The 22,109-nt window shown below is 38.7% G+C and overlaps 1 protein-coding gene across 7 annotated transcripts in view; it reads left to right on the top strand.

The window, feature by feature from the left end:
- The window catches only part of LOC129780334 (protein hu-li tai shao), a 78,750-nt gene that overhangs the window by 18,915 nt on the left and 37,726 nt on the right, over positions 1-22,109 (top strand). For 4 of the 7 annotated variants that reach the window (XM_055788477.1, XM_055788479.1, XM_055788480.1 and 1 more), the window contains 11 exons: positions 4,800-5,389; positions 5,448-5,615; positions 5,671-5,969; positions 6,038-6,237; positions 6,298-6,421; positions 7,978-8,091; positions 8,149-8,434; positions 8,492-8,605; positions 8,668-8,745; positions 16,549-17,250; positions 18,068-18,989. In XM_055788477.1, coding sequence (XP_055644452.1) covers positions 4,813-5,389; positions 5,448-5,615; positions 5,671-5,969; positions 6,038-6,237; positions 6,298-6,421; positions 7,978-8,091; positions 8,149-8,434; positions 8,492-8,605; positions 8,668-8,745; positions 16,549-17,250; positions 18,068-18,963 — 3,558 coding nt within the window. In that variant the 5' untranslated portion in view covers positions 4,800-4,812 and the 3' untranslated portion in view covers positions 18,964-18,989. Of the gene's footprint in view, positions 1-4,799; positions 5,390-5,447; positions 5,616-5,670; positions 5,970-6,037; positions 6,238-6,297; positions 6,422-7,977; positions 8,092-8,148; positions 8,435-8,491; positions 8,606-8,667; positions 8,746-16,548; positions 17,251-18,067; positions 18,990-22,109 lie in introns of those variants that run through there. The other 3 variants (XM_055788483.1, XM_055788478.1, XM_055788484.1) reach the window with 3 other exon arrangements.

Here is a 22,109-nt window from a genome sequence, read left to right as displayed (position 1 = left end):
ACAAAAAAATCGCATTTTCAGTAGATTGCATTTCTCATTGCTTGAGTTTACTGTCATCATATTGATCCGTTCATAATTTAGGCTTTCTTCAGAATATTGCTTTTTTTGCATGTTAACCCTTTAATGGACCGTGTGATAAAATACACCAAACAATTAAAAACTTTAGAAAAATCGATGTCAATATAGTTGCCGTTGCTCGGCTAGCGTAAAATGTTGGTGCAATATAGTTTCCACTGCTCGGCTAGGGTAAAATGTTGATGGCAATAGAGCTGCCACCTGCCCGTAAAAAGGCTAACGTAAATGTTGGTGGCAATATAGTTGCCACCTGCCCGGCGAGGGTAAAATGTTGGTGGGAATATATCGAATCGATTTTCCAAACGGCGTAGGGATCGACCCATTGATTAAATCGGTACTAAAGAATCGATCTTTGCTGAATCGATCTTTACCAAATCGATATTTGAAAATTGAAAAATTTATCTGCTTGTTCTATATGAAAGCCGTCTTTTCTTCGAAAAGGGAATACAAATTTCATATTCGAATGTCAAATGTCAAAAGCATTTTATTTTGTATCTAGCGTGATGGCTATAGCCACAGGGCATTCATCTTGTGCCGTCAGGTAGTCGTTTTATTAAATTAATTAATTGAAAAAGCATCCTATGCGCAATTGGTTACAGTTCATCCCCTCAATAGCTGCCGCTAGTTCTGTTTTTGTCAGCATTTGTACAGAAGTAAATCGTAGAAGAAGCAATCCAAATGTTGACATTATGTTTAAAAAAAAAGTTAGATGGCCTTTGGTGAGATAAAAAGTCGATGTATACTGAAAAACAAATCTACAAAGAGATCGAGAAGATCGAAAGCAAAAAAAAATCGATTTTCTCGAGTACAAAAGATAGTTCCAAAAAATCGGTTTCGGAATGGAAAATATCGATCTTCTATGATCCGAGATCGCCCAATCCTAGTGCGGATGATTCGCGACATCGAGTTTCTATAGGCCTTCCCGAAATTTGTCAGTGAGTGGTAGGCATGCTCTTTTATTTTGGTCGTGGCTTCTACATTATCTGGCCACTGTTGATTTTTTTTTCGTGTTTGCACCTCGTTTTTAGTCTTTTTTTGCGCTATCCACGATTTTCGTTATTTGCGGTGATCTTGACAGACTATTTCGCGGATAATCGAAATTCTACCATACATTCATGACGTGTTACTCGGCATCGTACTTAGGAACATTAGCGCCATTTAGTATATAATAGATGACTGATTTACAGATGATTGTAAACACAGGAAACTTGTCATTTTTATTAATTAATTTTTGTCATTTTTTTTTTTCATTTTAATTTTTGTCATCATAATTTTTAGAAATACTTTTAGGTTTATATATTGCATTCATTGATTTTTATATTTTGCTGTAGGGGCGAAATAAAACAAAATAAAATCTTCAATGCCTCTTAAAAACAAAAAACGAAACGGAATAGAATACTTTGTTGTGAAATTGTTTCACCTTTCCATTTTTGATCGACCATAAACAAAAGCAGCCCACTCGTCTTGTTTGAAGTCATTTATATGTAAATGTTCATGTAAGAAATTTTTCACGCGCTCTTTTGAGATGTTTACGTTGTGTCAACAATCGAGCTTAACTCCAGTTTGCGATCATGCAACACAACATGCAACTTCTTCTGTGAACCGGTGTCGCCTTATTGTCGTCAGCAGTTTGCTTCTTCATTTCGATGTAGTCTAACTTGATGATATTCTGCTCCAGTTTTACGCGAGCAAAATGATATATATTTCGCCTGCATGGTAGACAGCGCATCTGTAGCGTGTCTCCGGCAGCTTCACGAAAGCGAACCACTTGCTTGCTTGAAGACGTATCCGGTGATAATTCGACGAGTGGTCGACGGGGTCATTTCCCCAATCAGCGCCACTGAAGCCAACAAATCTTTCATCTGATTCTTTAGAGTAGGTTAGCTTCATGGACCTAATTCCCTTGAGATATTGCAGAATTCGGTTCTCTGCTATCCAATGCGCCATTCTCAGATTCTGGCCAAACTGGCTGACCACGTTGACTGAAAAACTAATGTCTGGGTTTGTAGACTGCGCAAACTGCAAACTTCCAATCCACAAGTCTGGTAGTGTTCACGCTATTAGCAACTACCGAGGAATTTCGATACTATGCTGCATCGCTGAAGTTTTTGAAGAACTCGTCTACGGGAAGCTTTTCAATGCTATTCGTCCGCTCATAATTGACACATCCGGCGTTCCACAAGGCAGTGTTCTTAGGCCGTTGATATTCATTCTCTTCGTCAATGATCTCGCCAGCTGGCTGAAGTCTGGTAAGCTTTTGTACGCTGATGACTTAACAATATTTAGAAAAATCACTTCCATTCTGGACTGCTGTGCTCTGCAAGCCGACGCGAAAGAATTGATTTCATGGTGTGCTGATAACGGCATGTACGAAGTTTCTCTGAAAACGCAGCATGCGTGTGGGTTCCCTATCGTACAACGCACATCATCAGAACTGAAAAAGTGCAACGCTGTTTTATCCGATATGCCTTGAGGCAACTGCCATGGAATGATCCCACTCTTCTTTCTGATTACGAGGCTCGCTGTGTGCTCATCGACTTGGAAACTCTGTCTGCAAGTAGGACGAAAAGTCAACGTTCGTTTGTCTTCGATTTCCCACCAGACAGCTCCGTGGAAGACAACTATTGGCGATACGGCCACATAGAACGTCGTACGGGCAGAACTGTCCCTTGAACAGCTGCTTTCATGCATTTAACGAAGTTGGATGTCACTTCGATTTTAATATGTCCAAATGTGTCTTCAAACGTAGAATTAAGAATATTAGGTAGTTTATAAGATTTGTCAGTCTGTGAGATCTGTCTAAGACGAAGTAAAGTAAATAAAATAAAAAAAAGGGTAAAACAAAAACGGTTTTGGATATCAATGAAATTCTTTATTCATGTGAAAGTTCATTTGATGTCATTATGTGTGGAACTCGATTTCTGTTGAAACCACATATTGTCCAAGTCCATATCATCCAATTCGGGCTAAAAATATTCGGTTATCATTGAGCGGTAGCGATTCCCATTCACAGTAACGTGCCAGTCTTGATCAACACGGAAGAAGTACGGCCCAATGACGCCGCTGGACCATAAACCGCAGCAAACCGTATTTTTTTCGGGATGCAATGGTGTACTGCTTGACCAATAACGTTTATTAACGAAGCCATTCAGTCAGAAATGAGCCTCATCGCTAAAGATGATTTTTCGATGAAAATCCGGATCACTTTCAAATTGTTGATCAGCCCAATTCATGATCATACGACGCTTCTGGTGGTCAAACGGCTTCAGTTCTTGGGTTAATTTGATTTTGTAAGGATGTAGACCAAGATCTTTCGCAAAATTCGTCACAACGACGTGTGAGAGACTGATTCGGGTCGTCCTCAATTAATACGCTAGTGGCAGCAACATCCTCGACACGACGGGCACTTCTTTGTCTCACTGGCACGGGAACATATTGTACTGTGCCTGTGGATTTAAATTTTTCCACTAAACGCTCAATTGTTGATCTGGCAGGACGGTTATGACGACCATAAATTGGACGTAGCGCTCTTAAAGTTGAGGCCATTGACTCCAAATTTGGGTAGTAAATTTTCATAATCTCGACTCGTTGTTGGATCGCATATCTTTCCATTATGAAATGGCAAACCTTGCTGAAGACTCTTTAGTCAAGAGATCGGGAAAAAATATGGCGTCGTTTGCTGTCCCTATCGGTCTACTTTTGTAGGGTCCCTATTGAAATACCCGTTAGAAGGTATCCGGGACATGAACCTTTCTCAATTCTGAGTAAGTAGAGGTGGGGTTCGTATCTGCTGAACCCTACATCCAACCCAAAATCTGTTGCTGAGAAACACACCGTCAAATGTTTTGTCACATGTCGAACTTGGAAACAATAATGTAAAAATATTTTCGCAATTCGGGTTTCAGAAATCAATTTTTAACTAATAACACAATATTACAAATTTTTGTTTTTGAGATTCTGGAATTTCGTATATTCATACGGGAAAAAGATCTGAAATTGTTTGGCCACCTTGTACTCAACTGTAGTACAGATAGTTATTGTTTAATAATTTATCAAAGTTTGATGTCTTTACTGATGTGTACTTACACATCAAACTTTGATGAAATATTAAACAATATTTATTTGTACTACAGTTAAGTATTATGCATTGGAAGTTGTAAAAATATGTCTCCTACAAAACGGTGCACAACTTTCAAAAATATTCGCAATATTAGTCAAGATACTACTAATAGTAACTTCCTCCGTTTTGACCCATTCTCACCCCTATCGACGGTACTTTAAATTTTGCAGTTCATTCGCCTCTAGGATCTTACTCAGGTGAGGTTTAGGTTACGAATGAACAGAGAGAATGTTTGAAGCGTTTATGGCTCACTACTAGACAATAATTCTATGATTACTTTTTAATAGTTTTTCATATTCATAACACACTCACTACGCTGGTCTTACCAAATACAGAGCAGAAAAAATGATAGGAAAACTATATAAAAACGGCGAAGGCATTTGATGACACATATTTTCAACGTAATAAATCGCAATTTAACACTTTTCCATCCCTTTCGGAACAATCAGTTTTTTGCGGCAAGAACCAATTAAGTTTAATTGAATATTGTATTAGCTCATTTCTTGCAATAGAAATGAAAGAACTGATATTCGGATTGTTAGAATGTATTTATCCTTTCATAAACGCGTATAATGCAATCAACGATTTCATGCTTCAATTTCAGCTAAGCGGGTGAAATGGCAGATATCGAGACAGCTCAGCATTTAAATGGAATAGACACTATCATAGAGGAAGATGAATGTAACAAAACTCGCCCAGCAGATATCGAAGCCGATATGCGCGAGATGGAGCGTCGTAAACGAGTGGAGGCCATTATGAATTCACGTTTGTTTCGTGAGGAGTTGGAACGAATTGTTGACGGTCAAATACGCGAGGGAGGATCCTCAAATATTTTGCAACAATTATCAGACATTATGGGAATGCCAGCTGCCCGCATTGGCAGCGTATTCAAAAGCTCCAACTGTGTGGTGCCAATAAACGACATTCGAGGCATGGAAGCCATGGGATACGAGAAGGGTGAAAAAATTCTTCGTTGCAAGCTTGCTGCCGCTTTCAGACTGATGGACTTGTACGGTTGGGCCCAGGGTCTTGGCAGTCATATTACAGCTCGTTTGAATGCTGACCAGGAGCTTTTCCTGGTTAATCCTTATGGTGTTCTCAACCACGAAATAACAGCTTCTTCACTGAATAAAGTAAACATGCAAGGAAATATAGTTGAACAAGGGACGACCAATTTCGGCGTAAATGCATGTCGTATGTTTCTCATTTGCGGTATGGAATTGCGTTTTCAGCAAACTTTTTCTTATTTTAGTATTCACTTTGCATTCCGTGATTCATGCCGCCAGACCCGACATCAGATGTGCAATATACGTCGGTTGTAATTCAGTCTTCGCAATTTCAGCCTTAAAGCAAGGTTTGTTGCCACTCACTAGAGATAGCGCACTGCTAGGCGAAATATCTGCTCACACATATACAGGAGGTATGCTTCATTTATGTTTAGAAATTTTTGGTTGCTAAATTATACATTTCCGTAGCATTGTATGAGCCAGAAGAGAAGGACAAGCTGTTAAGAAGTCTAGGACCAGTATCGAAGATATTATTTTTATCGAACCATGGTGCAATTTGCGGCGGTGAAACCGTCGAAGAAGCTTTTTATGCTGTTACACATATAGTCGCTGCATGTGAAGCACAATTAAAACTACTGCCGGTAGGTTTGGACAACCTCATTTTGATCCCTGAAGAGACACGAAAGGCCATTTATGACGCTTCTCGAAAACCACCAGAAGGTTTTCCATCTACCACTGTGTCTGCTGATAACAAGGAACGGTCTCAAGTATGTTTGAACGCGTTTCTTCTATAGTTGATAATAATTTGTTCAAAAATTCTTAAATATAACTACAGGTGCCGAAATGGAGGGTAGGCGGTGCAGAGTTTGAAGCTCTTATGCGAATGTTGGATAATGCTGGTTTCAGGACTGGTTATATTTATAGAAATCCTTTGGTTAAAAATGATCTACCAAAGCCGAAGAATGATGTTGAAGTTCCTCCGGCAGTTTCATCCCTAGGATATCTGATCGAAGAAGAAGAATTGTTCAGGCAGGGGTGAGTTTCTAGTCAATGAATTGGTTCAGAAAATTTAATTTCATTTTCATAACTGGACAGGATCTGGAAAAAAGGTGACTTTCGGAAGGGTGGAGATCGTTCAAGATGGCTGAACTCACCAAACGTCTACCAAAAAGTAGAAGTATTGGAAACAGGCACACCAGATCCGAGGAAGATAACGAAGGTAGAGATTATAAAATTTGAAGATAATTAACTGTTTTCCTTTGCTACATAACACATTTATGCATATTATACGTTTGAAAAAAATGACGGGCAGAATTACTCATTGATGGTTTGAAGCATATAACAATTGCAGTAGTGTAACGTATTTGCAGAAGCTTGTTAAGAACTTTGGGTTAGACAACGTAAATGCAATCGTTGTCTTTGTTTATTCGTTTTGCCTATGCTACAGTAAGTGAACCACTTCTCTTCGAATCAATACTTCAAAAAACATTTTGAATGCATGATATTTTTCAATGGTTTGCATATTCTGAAATTTTGAATTGTATTCGTTTGAACGATGATTCGAAAACCTACACTAAACATTCCTATTCTCTGCGATTTTTATGTCTTCGAACGAAAACATTATTGTTACATTAGTTTATGATATTGTGAAATGAATAAATGCAAACTGTGTGAAGGAAACGCTTGAGCAAAGTGCGTTCTCGTAGGATTTCCATCTTGAACTTCATAATAAATTATACCTCCGTAATGTATGTATTCAAAACTATTGTATTTACTCAATATAAAGTGGAAGCGGAAGATGCACAACGAGTATTAAGAAAAACATTTTCACTGAGATATTTTGAGAAAATTTTCGATTGCTTACCCAAAAGCAAAAGTCATGAAAAGATCAGTCCAATCAACTAATTGTAAGTATCGATGAGAAAGATGATAAATGAAAACAAAAACGAGAATTATGGGAGTGAAGTGTTTGTTTATTTTTTGTCATGTATAATCAAGATTATTCAGTAAAAAGTTCACATGCAGATGTCGCTTAGTATACACTTACAACGCTCTAATATATTTTCAACTGGCGTGTTCAAAATAGTCAATAGTATTGTATTGAATAGCATGTCGATTAACCCAATATTTACTATTCATATGATGATTGTATCAGACAAATATAGAAATTTCAATATATAGATTAAAAAATGTGTAATCTGGATCGATTTGCAATAAACTTATCATTATACTCAGTCACTTTTTTATATTATAATATCGTGAAGGACCTTTAGAATTATATGAGTGCATAATTTTTTACGAGACTATGGGTCTGAAATATCTTTAAAAATCCAGCTCTTGAAAAAAACTGAATTAAAAAATACCAATTTTGTTTGCGTTTCTTAAAAAATAATATCACTAATTCGTTTTTTGTTGCTATTAAGAAAGTGAGTAAGTGAACGTCTGAAGAAATATATAACTTAGATAGAACAATTCAATTATTGTTAGCAAACAGGTTCAACAGTACGTTAACCTCTACCGATGAAAGAAAAAAAGCGACAAATATTTTCGACGCAAAAAAACGAACACTCCATAATTTTCATTGTAATTTATATTGGGATACTCATTTTTCTCGTGAAATGCTCTAAAAAATGTACTAATCACTAACTTAAAGCAGGATATATCCCGCTTGTTATCATATTGCAAAAATACATGGCGAATATCACTATACGCATAGTATCTAAACGTTGTATTTGTCGCTAACAAATTGTTTCTATTTTTTTCTTTCTCCGGTAGTGGGTAGCGGAAGCCTCGCCAACGCATTCGTCGACTCCAGTCAAAATAGATGGTGCTTTACAATTCGTACCGCCCAATACAAATCCGAAAGAATTCAAACGAATTCAGCAGCAGGTAAACACGATCATAAGTAAATAAATTCTCAACTCTAACACTAGTCCCATGGTGCAGATTAAAGACTATCGTCGGTCTGACAAAATTTCTGCCGGTCCACAGTCGCATATTTTAGAAGGTGTATCTTGGGATGAAGCGAATCGACTGAAAGATGCGAATGTATCTGCGACTGGGGATCATGTTGTTCTCATGGGGGCAGCGTCGAAAGGCATCATTCAACGCGGCTATCAACATAATGCCACAGTGTATAAGGCACCATATGCGAAAAATCCGTTCGATTCCGTTACTGACGATGAGTTAAATGAGTACAAAAAAACAGTTGAAAAAAAACGACAAGGAGATTGTTAGTATTGGTAAGTGTGTGACTGAAGAGCATTACTCAATTTTTTTTTATTTCCAGATACTACTGACACAGATTTTTCAGAATCTGAAGCACTAAGCTCTCTCCAGATTTCTGAGAAAACTAAGAACCAAACCGTTAGTCCTCCGAGCCAGTCAGAGCCAGAAGACACTGGTATTATTTTGCCCTCTGACCTAATTACACTTGATCTCGACTCATAATATCTTAATTTTCAGCCGTTGAACCTCAAGTGCTCAAAATAGAAATGAAACAAGTTCCCAAGGCTAGCCAACCCGAAGTGGTACTGAGCGACGGTAAGTCGTGTGTTTGTTCTTTCTGTAAATGCTGTTGTTGCGTAGTGTGTAGTAATACTGAATGTTGTCGAATTAACACTTTGATGGTGTTCTGTCAATGCTAACAGAATATAATTTTTCGCCGACATCTACCAGGTGTATGAATATGAATCCGGAAGGTCCTCTGTTGAATCCATGTGAACCAGGATTCGTTGTTCTCTCATTCTTTTCTCGTCGTTGAGCCTGACAGTCGAGCCCTTGATTTTTCTGAGAAACTGTCCTGTCTTTGCTAACCACCTTTCGCTCGTCGAATCGGAGACGACCAACAACGGCTTTGAAGATGAAATTGGGGTTGCATTAATGATGCCGGCCACCTAGCAGATGTCATCGAATTTCTTGCTGAAAATTAGACTATTATTACTATGGCTTACCCCACATCTAAACCCTGATGGTCCTTTTGAACCATCCGAATATCTGATCTCGCGGAGACGGTATTTTTCTGCTATGATGGCCTTGAGATATTCTAGCAGACCGGTCGAGCTCGCCCCGGCTTGGAAGTTATTCCTGATACCGTGTTCGATGAGAACAGTTGGGAACCTCCAGTCGTTCGCACCAAACCAGGATTGTTTTGCCACCGGGGGGAGGTAGGAGTTCGCCACCCGCTGCAGGATCGTGGTGCTAAGGACGGTCAGGCGGGTCTCCCCCTACCGTTGGTTTTCGACAAAAAACTGGTAGTCCTGGCTACGATCGTCAAGTCTATGATTAAATCGAAAAGAGGTTCTTCAATTTCAGCGCAGACAAGGGCAGCGGGTGTTGATGGCAGCAGGCCGGAGATAGTCCGTAGTGCCTTGTTTTATATTGGTGCCAGAGTTTTTGGGAGGTTGGCTCCAACCAAACACGTCACTTTACCCTGATGTCTGTCGCTGCATATCGTCATATGGCCGCTCTTCTGCGCTGAAAGTCTGCCCGATGACAATGCCCGCCCACTGCCCGATGACAATGGTACCTGTCACCCACTGCCACCAAAAGAATGTCGTCCGCGTAGACAAACACGAAGACTCCCCCAGGCAGGACCTGGAACAGACTATTCATGGCGACGAGGAAGAGGGTGACGGTAAGAACAGAACCTTGAGGTACTCCTGTTTCCTCGTGGAAAACTCGGGAGCTGATGGTACCAATCGTTACATAACGAAATTCAATTTTTATTCCTGGATAAATTCACGGGCCCCTAACTTCGATTCTGAGACCGAAAAAGGTGTGTTTTCAGAGCCAAGATGATAAAGCACGTGTTGTAATGGCCAGTAAGCAGGCACCGCTTAATGCATCTCGAATATCGCGTTAATCTACCGAATCATGATTTTGTCATGTCTGGAAAACATAAGCTTATTCCGTCTGTTATCGCAGGATGCAAAATAAAGCCAGGGCACCTCGATCATGCTGAAGTAGTTCAATGCAATGTTTCAATATACGTTGTAGTTTGTTCAGGAAGGCACTGTTCTTCGAACGCATTTTCTCATGGGCTCGATTTTCAAAGTGTGTGTGAGCTGCCTGAATTCGAGATTATTCGGTACCAAAGAATAATCAAGCCAGTAGCCATAATTAATGTGGTTGGAGGACCAAACGAGAACCCTCGTTTTCAAAGGGTCATAGATATTTTCGATCTATCATTTTAATCAATTGAATCTTGATGTAATAATAGATGCTACAAATTCTCCAGCACGCAATGCATTCAACTGAGTTGAAAGTCGGATTGTCCCTTTTTTCTGGTAGGTTAAATACTTCTTCGTGATCACAAGGGATCTCACTTGGATGAAAAACTTAAAACAAAGGACATGGAATTGGAAACGAAACATTTTTAGTATGCATGGGAATCGTTAACTGATTTGTGGAATAACTTAGCGATCGATGGATATCCCGTCAAAGCAGAATATATTATGTCCGAAAAACTCCCAAATCAACGAAGCGGAATTAGTACGATATTAAGCCGAGTGGTTTGCTCGTCACGTAAGGACATCCCCAGACCTTTTGCAAGTAGTGAAATGTAACGACAGGAACTGTTGTATTAAACGAAGGAGTAGTTACTTTTGTGTAAACCTCATTTTTAGCGTTACGTAATTTGTCCACGACGCCTTAACGGCAAAACGCATTTTTTGCATCGAATCGTTACGGGGGACGACAATCCTGAACACGAAAGATCGTTTGAAAAGCCCGGCCAACCAGGACATCAACGCTGTAGCCGAATATCTACGGTGCCAAAGTTACGCTCTGTATTTGGTGGGATATACTATGCCCTACCAAAACCGGGTCAAACGACCAATGGGGACTTCTACAGACAATAATTGATCCATTGAAAGCGAGTTATTGTTCAGATTATGCGACTAGATATGGGTCGATAATATTCCATCATGACAACGCTCGGCCTCATGTTGACATTCGAGTTAAAAACTATTTGGAAGATAGTGGATGGAAAATTCTGTTTCACCTACCTTATAGCCCAGAATTGGCCCATTTCGACTACCGTTTGTTTCGATCGATGCAGAACGCTTTGAGTGGAATACGCTTAACTCCAGAACAGGGCATAAAAAATTGGCTGGATTCATTCTAGGAGGGTCTCGTTTTTCAGACAAATTCAAACGATGTTTTCCTCCAAAGTGTGAAAGGTATGAAAGGATTCCCGATTGAATTTGTGTGATATTTTGCATTGATCGGCTCTTAGTCTGGACAGGGTTCGCTGCTCCCTTATCGTTATGGAGCCTTTGATTTTCCGGAGGTACAGCCTCGTTTTCTGGGGACCATAACGCCCAAAAACTTCTGGATCTATAATTTGAGGTCGTCCAACGGCTATTTACGGGTTAGAAGCTGTCCAAAGTGACCGATTCCAAGAAAACGCTTCATTGCTGGTTTCGCCGCTATATCCAAGGATCCTCATGAGCAACAGATTCCTCCTGACAGTTTGTATCTATGGGTGCCCAGATCCAGCCACGCTGACCGCATCGATGGCGCTAGCCGAATCGGTAATAATCAAGATCGGTTTGATGAACATGGATCGTAGTAGCATGTTCATCAAACCGTAGCAGATTTTATTAGTAGCAGTTAAGCCGAGAACACCTGACAGATGTTGGCGAGTTTCTTGCTGGAGACCCCTAAACCAACTCCAGCTCGGAAGTTGTTCCTGATGCTATTTTCCACTCGGACCGCCGACACCCTGAACCAAAGCGATGGGAATTTGGAGTGTGTTATTTCGTTCGTTAAGACAGTCAGGTGCGTCTCCTCACCTTCGCTGGTTTTAGCGAGGAAGCTCGCTTGAGACTGTTGCAGCTTTCCCCTACTTTAGCGCACACCGAGGCTGCTAGTGGTGATGGTGGCAGAGTAGAGATAATCCGCAGTTCATTGTTGTGAACAGGAGATACAGGTTTTAGGAGTTTATCTCTTGCCAGACATGTCAATTCGATACCGTAGGTGAGGCGGCTTTTAATTATAGCTTTGACCACCCATGAGTTATTACTCCGGTAAGGTTTGGAGATGGTTGTCTAACGGTCAAATGGCTCTTCTTCGTCCCGTCGAAATGGTGCTACATGTTTAGATTGCAGTCGACCACCACTCCCAGAATTTTCAACGTTCTACGGTGGTGATGCGATCGTTGTAAATTTTGACTCTCGAATTTTGCAACCTTGATGTTTGTTATTGCAGACCAGATTTTGTGCCAAAAGTCGGAATACTAGTTCGGCAGCCCATTTACCGATAGCATTGGTAGCTGCCTGAATCTTTATGCTTGATGTTCTGTGCGTGTTCTCTACCACTACCAAAAGGATGCTTTCCGCATACCTGAATATGAATACTCACTTCGATAGTACTCAGAACAGTCTGTTCATCGCTACCACGGCGACGGTGACGGCTAAGACGGGCTCGTGAGGTACTCCAATTTCTTCCTGGAGATGCCTGGAACTGGTTCTCAACTCTTATCTCGATGGTCCAGTTTGTCGTAAAGTTTTTCACAAAGTTTTTTCGTCTGCCACTGTTGTCAAAACAAGTGGAATTCAAGTTTGGTTGTACGCGTTCTCCAAATCCAGGGCTACCATCTCTCCGTGCTGTTGATTTTTTTTCTGTCTTCAGCTACTACCTTTCCAAGGGATGCGAAATACGTATTTGTCCCATGCTCAGTTGGAAAGCAAATTGTCGGTGGTCTAACTTTCTATTTTCGGTTAAACCGTCGGTTAACCATCATCTTCAGGGTTTTTGGTGTATAGGAGGTGAAGGATAATGGGAGGTATCATTTCACGAAGCAGCTTCTTCTTCTTTAAAAGCACTAACGTTTCTAGAGGAACTTCGCCGTGTCCACGTAGTATTACTTGCGTTTTTTTTTGTTAGTATTTAGTTGAGATTTCTATACCAAATAACACGCATTGAATGCATTCTGAGTGACAAGCTTTAGAATACGCGTGACCACAGTGCAAGTCGTAAAAAAATTCTCTGGCGAAAAATTCCTCCGACCAGAACGGGAATCGAACCCGAACCCCGGCATGTTTGGTTTGACGCTAATCACTCGGTCACGGGAGCACAACACGAAGCAGCTGTTCTGGCCGATTTTGGAGATGGAGATCACAATACTATAATTCTATTCCGCTTGGAAGTCGTGCTTTAACCAGAGGTCATGAAAAATGTCGAGGAGAGTGGTTTGACTTTACGGAGATAACTGCAATTTTATAACCGTTGCAATCGGGACCAGTGGATTCCATTTTGGTGGAACACAGGTGCTGAATGATTTTCAAACCCGGTCGTTCGGAACTACGAATCGATAAAGTGATTCTATGTCCACTGTTTAAACTCAGATTCGTATCCCGAAATTGAATATAGTTCAGCGAAATATTCCCATAGCATGTTCACGGTGTCGATTGGGTCACTGTAGGTCGTGCCATTCGTTTGCAGGACAGGGCTATGGAATTCAGCGTGTTAAAATGTCTCCTCATTCTTTTCATTCAGCGTGTTGAAATGTCTCTATAGATCCACAGAGGACTGGCTTTCGTTGATGAATTCCAGGAAACCAGTCCAACTGCAGAAATCCCAGTCAGCTTTGTCGAAGATTCTCTTTGTTCTACGGGTGAATTGCAGCGACGGTTTTTTGATGATGGAAATCGGTCACTCCGTGTAGATCGACTACTTTGTTCCACCCCGTTTACCTGCCAAGTCAAGGATGGCTGTGGAAATGTCAATGTCTGAACTACTACGGCTTCGACAGAAGTTGTCGGTATCTTACAATTCAGGACGATAGCTCCAACGATTCGAAAAAATGTTCAGCGAGGTCCTCTTACATTCGTTGCGTGCATCCTCCAGTTGTAGTGATGAACATCGAAGTTCCCCAGGATGATTTTTGGATCCTCCAAATTCTCAAACACCTCAAAAAAAAGTTAAATCATAAGTCAAGGAGTTGATGGAAAAAAAATCCGGTTTCATATTTCTACACCCGGTATTGATGAAAACTTAAATAAAAATAATTAATCAGACAAACAATCGTTTATTTATTATTTGAAAATCCATATATGTTTCAACTAAAACAATACGTTTTTTTTATAATTCAAGAAGTCACATAAATGAAACTCCGACCGTCAATGTGTTGACTAAATGTTAAATGTTTTCATTAACTATGTTATTAAACGCCTATTAGACCGAAGAGCCTTTTTGTTCAACGAAATATTTGTGTTTTTAGCAACGACTTTAGTTATGGATTCGCAAACACTTCGAAATACTGTAATGCTAATGTTGGTGATTTCGTTCTCATAATCACACCCCTAGACGCGTTCCAACACGAACTATTGTGGACTGTGTGACGAAGTAAGCGTGGACAAGTTATGGAGGATGGTCAAACGTTTCTTCAATCAGTTGTTTATGTTGTTGTTAGAATCGGTAGTTTACATTTGTGTTCCTTTCAAATCTTCGATGATGGTTGAACGACTTGCTCTTACCAATCGTTTTGTCAATTTGTGAAGTTCATAGAAAAGATTCGGTAGAATCGGAGGGTTTTTTTTTTCTTCCGATGACACTACTTCTATTGACGAATTTCATGGCAACTCGTCTTAGGAGTTAGCAGCACCATCAAAAACAAATCTAGACGACTTTTTCGAAAAGGGAGAAGGGATTTTCCTAAAATAAAAAAAAACTATAAGACCAACAAAGTTTTAAAATGTAGAAAACTGTTCAAAATTTCATTTCAAAATATCATACGATTAAAAGAATACACCGGAAAAAATATTTTGAAAATTAACATTATTTTTTCCCAAAAACGTATCTTTTTAGAATTCATCAAAAATAATATAAATAGCCCCCACAATAACCAACTATAACTATTCTTACATCGTAATAAGGGCACTTCTACAGGGAAAGTGTTTTTCTAACAACCTTTTTCGAAAACATTACATTCATATTTTTTTAGAATTAGAAAAAATGCGTTTTTGAGAAAAATTAATTTTAACTGTAAATAAATTTTTTTCAGCGTATTTTTCCTGAAAAAAACGGTTTTCAATACACTATGTGTTGTTATGCGTACTGACTCGAGATAACGATGGCGAAACATACGCCGCAGTTGTATGCTGTTAGTCATTAAGTGTAAGGGTGTTCATACACTGTTTGACCGAAGCCAAATATTTGACACTTTTTGACAGATAAAATTTGATTAACGTGCACTGATCAAGTAATTTGACACAAAACATGACAAGCAAATATTCGGACATCGAATGCCTAATATTTTTTTCGCTCTTTTCGTCAAGTCCATCAGTTCATGGTAAAGGCTGGTTTAGAGTTCCCGTGAACGTGAACAAACACTTTTTTGTTAATAATTCATCAGTCCATATATAACACGCGAGGAAAACATTTAGGAAGGAACATTTTATAGTTGAAAATCATATTTAAATACAACTCATATAGATAAAAGTGGATTAATTCAATATTTCACAACGATTCTGAATTTCCACGGTGGAATCGAGATGTTGGTGAACTCACCATAGTTCACTGACTTCGGTTAGCGTGAACATTAAAACAGTGGCGAATATAGACGCCAAAATATTTCCCCGTTCATGTTCACGTTCGAATGTCACAAGACATTCTGAAAAATATTTCACCATGAACTGTAAAATATTATGTTCAGCAACTCGCGATGGTTGCAATTTTATTCATTCGGATCTCTGCAAATGTTGGAAAATTTCGTTGCCTCGGATTGATTCGTTAACAACGGTATATTCTATCCGAATTGAAGCTCGATGCTTATTTAATTCACGTTAACTGGCGAAATTTTAATGTGAACGTAAACGTAAATGAAAAAAAAAAATCTATTCACCACGATTTTTTTAGTTATTTGTTCGCAATGTGGTTCACCGTGAAATGATCGTACTATTCCACCACTTGTTCATGTTCACGTTCACGGGAGCTCTAAACCGGCCTCAACGTTAAGTTAATCCCCTCTTTTCTACGCGGCGAGTGACGTGAGATGGCTCAAGTCACGGTGTTCCCGAAGGCGAACGGGGTGACTATAGTTTATCATTAGGTGAAATTTGAAGTCGTGTCCTCAAAATCCGCCAAAAAGTGTGAAATATTTGATTTTGTTTCAGAACTAGAAGAATCTCTGGATTGCAGCAAGCTTAAAATTCTCATATTTTTCTCGTTTACGTGTTTGTTATTTCTCCGTGTTTATAAGTGATTTCGTGTTCATTCAGGACATTTTACCTTCAGTAGATTTTATGTTGTGAAACAGTCTTTCAAACATTAAAATACGTAGAATGAAACAATAAATTTTCGAGCACATTTTCGATTACTTTCGATCTCTCAACCATTTAGGTAGCAATGAATATGAGCAAGATGAAAATGTCGTTATGGGCATGAATGGTGATTATTATGATGAATTTGCTTGCGGTCTGCATGAATATCCCAATCCGACGGCCCAACCATGTACGGAGCTGTTCAAAGTGAACACTAAATTTCAAAATAATGGTTCGCATCCTGGCAGTTCAGATTATGCAGTTAGCATCTCATCGTCATTCGGAACGAATTCAGCACCGTTGTTTCTTAAAACACAACATGTAGGCCGATCGGATTTATTAAACGCCCTGACTCATCTACCGTACCGCTCGAGCACTTTTTTTGGCTTCCGCCCGCCAGTTATTATTCCACATGTGAGTCATTTCCATTTTCCAACCGTACCTTCTAAATATATACGCCGAAGTCGTTCTGTTTCATTAAATGAAGTATTCGGCACCGAGCGATACATGTCGATGTCACATAGTGGCTTGAAGCAAACGATCAAGAGAAAACAACACTTTGAGCAGTGGAAAAATGACGCTATAATGAACAATTCTTGCAAATGTTGGAAAGATGATTTTCGTAAAAAAAAATGTATCGAACGTTATAACAATCTCGGACGGATTTCTGAAGTGTGCGACGCGCAATTACGGGAGGTTCGACAAACGGAATTCAAGAATGCATTCAGTTTTTTCGAAAAGCTTCATAACATGCAATATTCGAAATCACCCGCACCGAAAGGTAAAATAATCATTGATAAATAATACAATCGGCAACGAGAAATGTCAACGATGATGTACATTTCATTAGATTGATAACGTTATCGTTTGTCAATATGATGAACAGCGTTTGTTAGCGTTTCCCTATAATCGTTCAATGTGAATAGATAGAGATAAATTGTACAGTAATTGTTCGCTAACTGGTCCTGGTTTAACTGGTCCACTTTTTAACTGGGCGAGCATTAAAAAGCAGTATTTCGTCAACATCGACGGCATATTCAAATGGAAGATTTGCTGTGAGGGACATTCGAATGTAATTTAAAATGTTATGAAAATTGACATTATTTTCGCATGACAAAAACATTGATTAAATAACAGAAAAATAAATTCCTCAAACTATATTTCATACCTGTTGTCGCACTCAATGCGATACTTCCATTGGAAACTTTTTGTTTTTCCATGTTCATGATCAACGCAAATCAAACAATTCATTGAAGTATCCCTCGATTTTATTTAACGTTTAACATGCCGGACCAGTGAAAAAGCGAATGTCGATAACTGGTTTTTCCTTTTCGCCCAGTTAGTAATTTTTTACTGTGCTTACCTGTCAGTAAACATGGTTCCTACAAAACTATATCACTGCATGGGAGTAACTTAAAGAATTTCTTGCATTTGATGCGTCAACACCTTTCATTATTGATAACACGAAATAATATTATAGTTTCGCATATTTGTGAAATCGCGATATAAACGTGTTCATCATATTAACAAAGTGCTGACATTAATATGTAACATCTTGCAAACAAATTCATGATTTCTCTTTTTTGCTAATTTTATAGAATGCAGATTCAATGATACCTTATTCAATCGTACTCGTGAGCATTCCAGCGTAGTTGATTCGTTTTCCAAATTTGATACGGTAGATCTTAAGATTCTGGAAAAACTTGATACTCACTCGCAAACATACGGAAGTCTTCCGGAGCTTTACCAGAAAATAGGAGAGCAGATACTCAATCGTAAATGTTATGAAGACATTGATTCGATGTCCTCTTCAGTCACCTGTGCTACCCAAACCAACGATGAGGATGATGTGATCGATCTTCCAATGCACAAAGATTTCCAGAATGTTGCAACACAAACATACCTACTCAAAAATGCCTTAGAACAACCAGAACAAAAAGACGAATCACCTATGAACATCAACGCAATAACTCTACGGAACACCACAAGCAAGCATTGTAAACGTAATTTTGTGAAAGAGAATATAAAAAATATTAAAGTGAAAAAAATTTTTTCGGCTACAACAAACAGAAGAAAAAATACATTGGCTACTAGAGACGCATCTGGGAAATTGTTGGATATAAACAACAATGCAATGGCATCGGGAAAAAATATAACAATTCGAAAAGGCAAGTCACTAACGAGCCGCCGTAGCTTACAGTTCGATTGTTGTGATGAAGAGCAGTTGGACATAGATTTATCTGTTGATCAGATAGCACAACCAGAAAATAATGACGGAAATATTAACTTACACCAATTGTGTGAGTATCAAGCCGAATGTATTACCGACATGAGTAATACGCTTCATCAGATACGCAACAACGTTGTTGAAATCAAGCAGTTGCAAAATAAAATAAACGAAACTAGATCGAACCAGACGATGATGCTGTCACGTACCATTTTGGAAGATTGTCGGCGTCTGAACGAAGCTGTGCCGACAATTTCGGAATTTTAGAGATGTGCATTGATGGTTTATATCTATTGACTTAATTTAGCGATAACATGTTACTAGTTAAAATCTTCAATAAATTTTATTTAATATTCGAAGGAAACACAACACATAAATATGACCATTTATTATTATGCATTTCCGCCATTTTCGTTCGTTCCTCTGCTGAATTAATCCTACAGTAGCAGGTACAAGGTCTAGGAGGCTTTTCGTTGTTGTGTTTTGAAAGGAATATTACAAAAAATTCGTCATTCTTCGTCGAGAGTATGTGCTGAAGGTTTCCATAAAATGTAATATTAGATCTTCAATGACCAGCGTGGATACAGTGATGTGAGATTCGTGGTTTTTGAACATGCTTATATAAAAAAATAAATCAAATTTTAGCGGGAGTAAGAGATATTAAGATGTGGTGTCAAAGAACGAATTGTAGAGTGGTTGGAGAGCAACAATTGGTTGATAGAAGCAGTCATGCCATGCATTTTTGAGAAAATAAAACAATAAAAACCATATAAAACACAAACTTTTAAGTTTTTTACTCCTAAAACGGCACTTATTCCAATAAATCTAAATGTTTTACATCTGCATTACATACCAAATCACCTTCAAATGAATGCAACAGAATTACTCTAAGGCGTCGTACATTAATTACGTAACGAAAAAATGCGTTTTTGACCACCTAAGATTTATCATTTTAATCAATTCAATAAAAAGAATTGATTAAAATGATAAATCTAAAATATCTATGACCTTCTTAAAACGAGGGTTCTCGTCTAGTCCTCCATCCAGATTAATTACGATTATTGGCATGATTATTCCTTGATGCCGAATAACCTCGAAATCAGGCAGCTCGCATAACCTTTTAAAGACGAGCCCATGAGAAAATGCGTTCAAAGAACACGGAATTATGCTTATTGAACAAAATCATGATCCGGTAGTTGAACGTGATATTGGAGATGCATTAATCGGTGCCTGCTTACTGGCAGCTAAGCCCATTAACAACACATGCTTTATCATCTTGGTTCAGGAACACACCTCTTTTGGCCCCAAAAACGAAAATAGCTGCTCAAGCATATAGGGCCGCGTGAATTTATTTAGGAATAAAAATGGAATTTTGTTACTTAACGATCACGATTATGCATAAATTTGTGTTTCGTTTGTATGGCGGCCCCCCTTTGGAGAGCGTGGAGGAGTGTCGAACCACCATAGAATCATTCATTGCCTTCTAACACCTCCATATGCCAAATGAGGTTCAATTTGCTTGATAATTTCTAGAGTTTTGTAAAACCCACCATTACCCCCCTCCTTTGAGAGGGGCGAGAAATGTCGAACCACCATTGAAACTTTTCATGCCCCCTAAAACCACCAAATGCCAAATTTGGTTCCGTTTACTTGATTAGTTCTCGAGTTATGCAAAAATTTTAGTTTCATTTGTATGAGAGTCCCTTTCCCCTATCGAGAGGGGAGGACTGTCGAATCACCATAGAAACATTTACTGTCCTCTAGAACCCTCACATGCGAAATTTGATTCCATTTGCTTAAGGTGTAGGTGGAAGGAAGCCACAAATGACTGCCACAATGGCACTCATTTCTTTCATCTCCCTCACTCCCTCAATTTTGCGAAACAATGTGAAGAAAATTATCGTCTACGCACACTTCCCATCAAGTAATACCAACCAAACTTTAATCGATTACTAACAAGATATTAAATTTTCATCTGCCGTCGCACTGTATAATGAAAAACGTCGGAAAACTCAAGGTAGTGCTCTGAAATTTAAATTTTCCGCAATGGTTTTGTTTGTATTAGTGAAACCATCGTTATTTTTTCGACCCTGATGCCAGACAACATCATCGAAACAGATATAAAAACCACTTTTAAAATGTTATTCCTGAGTCATTATTATTGTTTTTATGTTTAATGAGTCTATAATGTAAGTTTTAGCAACTTTAACATTGGTTAAGAAAATTGTATTGCAGAGCTCGGAACACGTCTCCTATGCTTTCAAAAATAGTAAACGGAAAATTATTACATTCAATCAAAATGCCTCGGCCAACGGAGAGACGGGTTAAGGCTCTCCAACGTGAATATGTGAAAACAATACGATCAACGAAGGAAATTAATAATGAATTATCAACATCGAGTTACTATGCGGAAGAACTTGTTAATACCAAAAGAGCTCCAATTCGCATGTGTCATAAATTTGCTAATTATACGCAGGCGTATAATTAGAATTTTAGTTCATATGCAAATACACTTTGTATATATATTTAAAATTGCAATTGTTCATACATTTAACTTCAGTATTGAATTGTTACTTTTTTCAAATGTATTCTAAAACTCGTGTCAGTGAAGCGCCACACAGTTTGATAAGTGAATTGATCTAGTTACGTACGAAGATCGAAACATTCATTTAATAGGATATATAGTCCGGTGTTTTTATGTGTCCAAGAAGAGTCCGGTGTTTCTAGTTGCCAGCAACGAAACTGTGCGTGTGGAGATTGGCAAAGATTTCGGCTATGTGAATCGCGTTCTGAATTCTGCATTATTTGTTTTGTTGATCACCTCAAGTGAAAAGGGATTATGTTACATTCGGTTCCTCCAACTAGACGTATAGTTTTAAATGAATTGTTCCTAAGTCTAATGTGTATGTGTTTAAGTTCAGTATATAAATCCGCCACAATCCCATAACATCTTATAGCTAACAAGACAAAAGTTCCTCTGCGCGCCTCAAATGATTCGGACAGATCGGTTTGGATCCGTACATAATTCAGCATTGCCGTTGTCTGTGAAAGACAACGAAAAATGTTCGTCCATGCTTCTCCTTATGTGTCTTCGTTCGGTTCTTGAGTTGTGTGGCCTTGCGTTGTCCTGATGGAACACAAACACCTTTTCTTTTGACCAATTCTGGACGTTTCTGATCAATCGCTACCTTCAAACGATCCATTTGTTGACAGTAGAGATCTGAATTAAATGTATTGCACTAAACAAAAAAAAATTGAAGAAAAAATTTTTTGAATAATTAAAGTAAAAAAAATAAATTGCATGTATTTTACTGTTAGGCGTCGTGCACAAATTACGTATCGCTTAAAATCCGGATTTTCGACCCCCTCCCCCCCTACGTAACGCAATTTCCTATCTCTAATACACATAAAGT

The sequence above is a fragment of the Toxorhynchites rutilus genome, chromosome 3 (genome assembly GCF_029784135.1).
Source record: "Toxorhynchites rutilus septentrionalis strain SRP chromosome 3, ASM2978413v1, whole genome shotgun sequence".
In the NCBI taxonomy this organism is placed as follows: domain Eukaryota; kingdom Metazoa; phylum Arthropoda; class Insecta; order Diptera; family Culicidae; genus Toxorhynchites; species Toxorhynchites rutilus.
This window is presented reverse-complemented; position numbering and strand designations above follow the sequence as displayed.